The 8,130-nt window shown below is 38.3% G+C and overlaps 1 protein-coding gene across 1 annotated transcript; it reads left to right on the forward strand.

Annotated features, from left to right (window-relative positions):
* The first annotated feature begins 562 nt into the window (after positions 1-562).
* cops4 (COP9 constitutive photomorphogenic homolog subunit 4 (Arabidopsis)) lies at positions 563-6,852 on the forward strand. The gene is made up of 10 exons (XM_067574493.1): positions 563-701; positions 2,033-2,112; positions 2,239-2,390; positions 2,476-2,579; positions 2,674-2,827; positions 2,952-3,102; positions 3,815-3,985; positions 4,527-4,642; positions 5,284-5,368; positions 6,164-6,852. Exons 1-10 carry the CDS (start codon positions 628-630, stop codon positions 6,295-6,297), a joined length of 1,221 nt encoding a protein of 406 aa, XP_067430594.1. The 5' UTR covers positions 563-627; the 3' UTR covers positions 6,298-6,852.
* The last annotated feature ends 1,278 nt before the right edge of the window (positions 6,853-8,130 follow it).

The following is an 8,130-nucleotide window of genomic DNA, read 5'->3' on the forward strand; positions in this document are numbered from 1 at the left end:
ATTTTATCATTCCTCCTGTTCATACTGACCATTAGAAGATCCCTTCATAATGCACTTACAATGGAAGTGATGGAGGACCAAATCCACAGTCCTCCTTCTGCGCAGAAATGTATTTAAAAGTTTATCTGAAGCTAATATGAAGCTTCAAATCACTGAACACTGTCCGAGGAAGCACAAAGAGGGAATTTGATGCTAAAAAGACTGTAAATGTGGCAGATATCCACTTGATATGACTAACTCAGACTGCTGAAGACTCATATAAGCTTCACATCAACTTTTAAATACATTTTTGCACAGGCTTGTGGATTTTGTCCTCCATCACTTAAATTGTAAGTGCTTTATGACGGGATCTTCAAATGGTCAGTATGAACAGGAGGAATGATTATGGGGGGAAAAAAACTATTTCAATGTCCATTTGGGCACCTGACCATTATTTTAAGACAGATTTGAAAAATTATGAACCCGTCCTTTATGAATAAACTGATTTGACTTTAAGTTTAGATTCCCGTTCACACTCCTTCCGGTTAGTGGCGGTAATTCGCCTTAACGCTGGTTGTCAACCGCTAATAAACCTCAAGAAGAAGAAGACGAAGAAGACCGGCGTTGTTGACACTTCGAAAGGCAACAATGGCGACCGACGTGAGGCAGGAGCTTGCACAGCTGATGAATTCTAGTGGATCTCACAAAGATCTTGCTGCCAAGTATGTAACACTAATTATAAAAAAAGCTCTATTACCGTCTAACAATAGCAGAGTTAAGTAGCAGCTAGCAGGGAGTTAGCTGTGACGGACCAAGCTAAGCTAACGGTAGCTTCCTAGCTACATTAGCCATACATTCAAAAACAGAAAGTAACTGCATGTCAAACAAATATAATGTAATGTACATTCTTGTTAAACTGTAACATCAAATTGACATTATTATTTTTCTGTCATATAAGTAGCAAACAGCTGAAGCTTCCAGGTTCAATTTTAAACATTTAAGTTCTTTAGACTTAGAAGGAAAAATAGTGTTTTTCCTCGTAAGTTTAACTTAATATTTATTTTAATAACAGCCCCAAAATAGCTTTCATGTGCTTTATGAAACTTTATGTTTATATTGTTTACAGAGCTGCAACGATTAGTCGATTAATCGATTAATCGATTAGTTGACAGACAGAAAATTAATCGCCAACTATTTTGATAATCAATTAATCGTTTTGGGTCATTTTGTTAGACAAAATTTAAAAATTGTCTCATTCCAGCTTCTTAAATGTGAATATTATCTGGTTTCTTCAGTCCTCTATGATAGTAATAGAACTGCAACAATTAATCGATTAGTTGCCAACTATTAAATTAATCACCAACTATTTTGATAATCAATTAATTGATATGAGTCATTATTTAGGCAAGCTTATTTGTATAACACATTTCAACAACAAGTTAATTCAAAGTGCTTTACATAAAACATCAAGACAATTTAAAAGAAACAATACATTTAAAAAAAATACATTTAAATACAGTTAAAATGAGTTCAAAAAAAGCTAAAGTAAAATAAAACAGGAGTGACGATTAATTGCTTGGTTGCCAAGTATTAAATTAATCACCAACTATTTTAATAATCGATTAATCATTTTGACTGATTTTTTTAAGAAGAAAATATCCACATTTTCTGATTCCAGCTTCTCAGATGTTGATATGTTCTGGTTTCTTTAGTCCTCTTTGAGAGTAAACTGAACATCTTTGGGTTGTGGATTGTCAGTCGGAACAAAACAAGACATTTAAGGACGTCATCTTGGGCTTTGGGAAACAGTGATCAACATTTTTCACCATTGTCTGACACTTTATAGCCCAAACAACTAATCGAGAAAATAATCAACAGACTGATTGATAATGAGAAGAATAGTTTAGTCTAAAGTGTGTGTTTGTATCACATGATTACAGTCTCAGCTTTTGAGATTTTTATTTGTCAGTTGCACCATTTGTCCACAAAAAAGTGATGTAACTTAAGCTCCTAACCTATAAAATCTTCTCTTAAATTTGCTGATATTTTTTAGATACCGACAAATTTTGGAGAAAGCTGTTCAATTCACGGATGCAGACCAACTGGAATCCTTGAAGGCCTTTGTTGAAGCAAGTATGCTGCACCTGCGTTCTTTTATCCGATCCGCAATACATCACCATCTATCTTTATTGAAGCAGAGAACACTTGTATGTCCTCTTTATCTCACTGTAATGTTTCTAACTTCTTTATTTTTCACAGTGGTCAATGAAAATGTCAGTCTTGTCATTTCGAGACAACTGCTCACCGACTTCTGCACACATCTGCCCAACCTGCCCGACGCCACAGCCAAAGCAGTGTATCACTTCACCTTGGAAAAGATCCAGCCGAGGGTCATCTCCTTCGAGGAACAAGTAAACGCCCTCACACGCTTAGCAGGCAGTTAAACTTCACTTCTCTCCTTGAAATGCATGACAAAACGTTTCTTTATGTCTTCAGGTAGCCTCCATCAGACAGCACTTAGCTACCATTTATGAAAAGGAGGGAGACTGGAGAAATGCCGCCCAGGTTTTAGTTGGTATTCCCCTGGAAACAGGACAGAAGTAAGCTACTGATGTATTTCTCTCTTGACCTTTCATGTTTGTGATATTTCTAGTTCTTTAAAGACCTTCTTTCTTTTTTTATTTCCTCCTTCAGGCAATACAATGTTGACTATAAGTTGGACACATACCTGAAAATTGCCCGTCTCTACTTAGAAGACGATGACCCGGTGCAGGCAGAAGCCTACATCAACAGAGCCTCATTGCTTCAGAATGAGTCCTCTAACGAACAGCTGCAAATTCATTACAAGGTACACAATCCTTTAATGGTTTATGGCCAGCAAATGAAGTGCTGTAATTAATCAGTAAGGAAAATTTGCAATACAACGTCTGTAGTTTCTTGGATAAGTGTTTCATGCTGTTTTCCTTTTTCAGGTTTGCTATGCCAGAGTTCTAGATTTCAGGAGGAAGTTCATTGAAGCTGCACAGAGATACAACGAGCTGTCTTATAAGTCAATTGTCCATGAGAGCGAACGTCTAGAGGCACTGAAGCATGCCCTGAACTGCACCATACTGGCTTCTGCAGGTACCACCAACACTAAGTAACTGGGTTACAGAAAGCTGATTTCATGTAAACGAGAAACCTGGTTTCCGTAATCGTTGTAGGGGATTAGAGAACCTGGAGAACCCTTATTTCTCTGCCATGTATTAATGTAACAGGGTTTCAAATCGGCTTTTTACAAGTATACATAACATAATATGTGCATAACAGAAGACTGCAGACAGGGAGAGCAGAGCGGAAAGATAAAAGGAGAGATCGTTACACCTATTTAAAATAATTGCATCCAAAGTGCGACTAAAACTGAAACTAACACAAAGTAGTCTGTAGAAGTCCAAAGAGTTTCCACTGCTGAAAATTCGATTATTTGTTAAATTCAGACACTTTTGGGCTGTGCAGACACACACAGACATGCATAAAGGAAGCCAGGAAGCAGCATTTTCTATCACTACAGTTAAAATCAGTAAAACTTCCAAAATCAGATTGGTGGTTGGAGAGAAATCTGGTTACTAATCTTCTGCCTGTATGCAGAGATTTACAGTAACCAGGTTAATGCAGTAAATGCATGTAAATGTGTTCCCTGGTTACCCCACGTAGCCTGGTTTCTCTAAGTAACCTGGTTACTTAGGTGCATGTAAATGCACTGACTTGTGATGTGTTTAGGGGTTATGTAAATGACAAACTTTTAAATGATGGTTCTCCACTTTATTCACCAAGTATTGTATTTCCTTTGTTGTAGGCCAGCAGCGTTCTCGAATGTTGGCCACTCTGTTTAAGGATGAACGCTGTCAGCAGCTGGCTGCATATGGTATTCTAGAGAAGATGTACTTGGACCGAATCATCAGAGGAAACCAGCTGCAGGAGTTTGCTGCCATGCTCATGCCTCACCAGAAGGCCACCACAGCAGATGGTGAGTCCAGATAATTAGTTTGTTGGGTCGGCAGTAGGGCAAAATTTCACTGCCTGCATCTTGCGTGCCGTAACATAGAATCACATGTCGACTGCAGGTGTTTTATGCTTTCTAGGACAGTGAATGAAGCTCTGTGTTGCTGGTTTTGTTACAAGTTTGGCCCCATTTACACTTTTCACTTCAATTGTCTCGTATCCGAATAAAATCCAGATTTAATACACTTTCCTTTACACTTAGCCACAAGTATGTGTCTCCTAACTTCAGCCACTGTTATCACAGTTAGTTCTGCAGATCACTTACTGACATAGTTACACTTTGGAGGAGTCTTAGACAGACTGATGCATTTACACCTTTTCAACATCTGGCTAGAAAGCGTGTCAATCACTCTCTTGAATGCTTTGTGGATGCATTCAAACTTGGCCTTTTTGATGTCTGATAACTATCTGATCCACCAACCAGCCTGCGCAAACCGTAGTGATTGAAACGCCAGTCTGTGAGGATCATAACATAAATCTGAATGTTGTTTTGTTCTCTGTCGCAGGCTCCAGTATCCTTGACAGAGCTGTGATTGAACACAACCTCCTGTCAGCCAGTAAACTCTACAACAACATCACTTTTGAAGAACTAGGAGCGCTGTTGGAAATCCCCCCGGCAAAGGTGAGACGAGGATCAGAAAAATACTTCCTTTCATCTTGAGCCTTTTCTCCAAACAATCACTATGAAAGAATTTAACTGCAACTGAACATAAGTGGAAAATGGATATTAAACTCTAGATACATTCAGCTACCACCGTTTACATGGTAACACCAACTTAGACTGTTCAAATGAGTTAAATTTCCAGTTATATTACTCGTAGATGTTTCCAGTAAACTTAATTATTTTTTTCAGTTTACTATTTAATGGTTGTATTCAAGGTTGTACTTAATCTGGCTTCCTTCCTTCCTTCCTTCCTTCCTTCCTTCCTTCCTTCCTTCCTTCCTTCCTTCCTGATTTGTTACTTTAAGCTCAGATGACTCAGAGTTAATATTATCATGATCAGAATCTACATATTTGTTGGTGATGTGTTCAAGCAGATTGTACAAAATATGGAACCACAAACATATTAAATTGTCAAACTTTCAGCAGAACGTATGCATTTTAGTTGCAGATAATCTTTTTACCCTTTTACTTTTTCACCTTTAACGATACATTAAATAGTAGCTTTCCAGCTAATTTTCCTATTCAGCTCTGTGAGGTAATTAGTTAAATCCAGAATAAATACATTTGTGCTGGTATTAAATGTCCTTTTTCTCTTTTAGGCTGAGAAAATTGCATCCCAGATGATCACCGAAGGACGCATGAATGGCTTCATCGACCAGATAGACGGCATCGTACACTTTGAGAGTGAGTGACGACTCCCAGTGTGTCTTTACATTTGACATGGAACTGAAATTTATTCATCTTACACTGGGAGTTATAATCAATTCAATGCCAACAAAAACACACCTGTCATTTACGCATGCAAAATTATCGAGGAAGGTTGAGCTCCGACTGTAGCTGGAACCACCGGCTGTAATCTCAGCGAGCAGGCACAACCGTCAACTCACTGCACCAGCATGTAGTTACTGTTACACACATTAAAAATGCATGTGTCACAGCCATTGCTATTATTAACAGCTGCAGCCATTGCTACAACTTTAGTCATAAATACAGCGACAGCTATGCCAGTTATAGCCATGTCAACAGTCTAACTACAGCTACAGTGACTGCAACAGCCGACATAATACAGCGTAGAGAATCAATTAGACTCTTAACATTAGCTGCAATGATGCAGACGTCTAGCTGAGTTACTGCGACCATGATATACATGATATATGTTCAGCTACTACGTCTTCACAACAATATTACTCACATTAATACCAGTGCAGAGGCATCAGTGGCAAGCAGACTAATCTAGCCATCGTTAACTAAGAATATTAATGCTTTCACAGCACTATCCTGAAGTTATTTGTCAGTTTCATTGTTTAGTTCACTTCCACCAAAAATGTAATGTGTATCTGTGGCCACTAGGGGGCAGCTTCATCAAGCAGGAATGACAGGAAACTACACGAAGCACATTCTCTGCTTGTTCTCTGAACATAATTAAACAACAATTTGTTTAATGCTCTGACTTCTAATCTTTTCTTTTCTCTCTGGCAGCCCGAGAACCCCTTCCTACCTGGGACAAACAGATCCAGTCTCTGTGTTTCCAAGTCAACAACCTCCTAGAAAAGATCCGTCAGGCTGCTCCAGAGTGGGCCGCACAAGCTATGGAAGCCCAGATGACCCAGTAGACGCCCCCTGACACTCCAACAACAACAACAACAACAACAACAAAAAAATCCCACCTAAACTGATCTCTCTGCCCATCTTCAAGTTTTGTCTTCCTGCTCAAAAATGTCACTTGTCACTTCGGTTCCAGTAATGGAAGCGCCGAAGGAGAACCTTCTAGTATCGCCACAGCTCGTTAGAGATGTTTCTCTTTTTGATACAGTTTCAGAGAGCGCTGTTGTAATACCTAATACTGGTTCAATGTTTCTCAGTATTTAGATATGATCACAGCAGTGTTATAAATCTGTAAGGATTGACTTCATTTGATTTACTTCTTGTGTCATATGGTATGTTTAAAAAAAAAATGTGCATATGATGGTTGACATGTAATATGGTTAAAGACTCATACAACTGCTCTATTTAAGCTTTTGCATTCCAGCACGTTCTCCCGTTTTTCATTTGACGTAATGGCACAGCAATATCTGTCAAGTGGTTGGTTTATTGCTTCATGTGAACCTCTCAGTTCACACTCATGAAATTTTAAGCAAAGAGAATTAAAATCAAAGTGGAGAAAATCAGCGTTATGGTCGTGTCAGTTCATTTTCTGCTTCAGCAGCAATTCATCGGATTGTTACACAATTTAAATCAGCATTCATGCAGCAAAGTCATGACTAATTGTCAAGTTTGAGTACTGGATGATAAAGTAAATGTTAAACTCCTCTCTTCTAGAAATCCTTGAAACAATCTGAGGAGAAAAATCACTCTTAGCTGCTCATAACTCCTGTCATGGGATGGAGTCACAAGCAAATATTGCTAAAAAATGCCAATAGATGAGTTGCTTTCAGCTTCTCAAACATTCAAGCACTAACACTATTTCAGCAAACATTATACTGAGATTTCTTTGAAGCTCAAGCAACCTCAGCGCTCATGTTCCAGTTGAGCCGAAGAGGAAAGACAAATAACAATAGATGTCAGTTAACTTAACATATATGAAGGACTTACTATACAAACATACAGTATGTTCAATAGTAAAACAGTTCAGTATTTACTGGATCAGTCAAGCCATTTATATCCAAAACCAAAGTATTTAGCTTCATTTTTCTTGGTTATAAAAACTGTGTTTTGACTATTTCAGTATCAAATATATCAAATCCTAAGATCAGAGGAGGAAAGTAGTTCTAGGATTGTTTTGTTTGAATAGTTTTTAGAGGCTGTGAAAAAGTGGGTGAGACTTCCATTTTGTGCCCATTACTTCTAAGTCTTTTGATACCCACTCAAATCCAAACATAAGGCACAGAAAATATGATCGATCTACTTTGTTTTAGGATGTACATCATTTTATTTTTAAATGCAACACTTATTTTACTTGAAATGAAATGAGAACATGTATTTACTATCAGAGTACTGAGCCTATTATTTATATCATCTGTGAATAATAGAATGTTAGTTTCTTTCATGTTGTTGGTTTATTTACTCATTCACGCATCAACATCAACTGTATTCATTGTTCTATGTGTTGAAGTAGCGTCTGGAGGCCAAGCAATCAGCCCTTTACCAACAGACATGTTTTGAATGTGCACTGCACTGGTTTATTTAATGCAGTTAAGTATTACAGACAGATATTACACAGACATTGATTTTATTCAGCCGGCATTGGTCTCCAGTCTTAACATGGACACAGTGGTTGTCTCTTCGTCCAGTGGGACCTTCCTGCTCAGGAGCTGTGACAGCCGCTTCTCCTTGTCCAGCTCCTCCTGGACCTCCTGCTTCATTTGACTGAGACAGAATCTCCTCGCTGTGGTCCAGGCCTGTCAACAACACTCAGTTAGTCTCAACAGTAAGATAATAAAGGTTTA

Source organism: Thunnus thynnus, chromosome 19, assembly GCF_963924715.1.
Source record: "Thunnus thynnus chromosome 19, fThuThy2.1, whole genome shotgun sequence".
Taxonomy (NCBI): Eukaryota; Metazoa; Chordata; class Actinopteri; order Scombriformes; family Scombridae; genus Thunnus; species Thunnus thynnus.

Excerpts from the sequence above, each read along its gene's own strand:
- cops4 (XM_067574493.1), top strand. The coding sequence starts at position 628 with ATGGCGACCGACGTGAGGCAGGAGCTTGCACAGCTGATGAATTCTAGT. Across the intron at positions 2,113-2,238 it reads GAAGGCCTTTGTTGAAGCAA|TGGTCAATGAAAATGTCAGT; the intron begins GTATGCTGCACC and ends TATTTTTCACAG. Across the intron at positions 3,986-4,526 it reads GAAGGCCACCACAGCAGATG|GCTCCAGTATCCTTGACAGA; the intron begins GTGAGTCCAGAT and ends TCTCTGTCGCAG.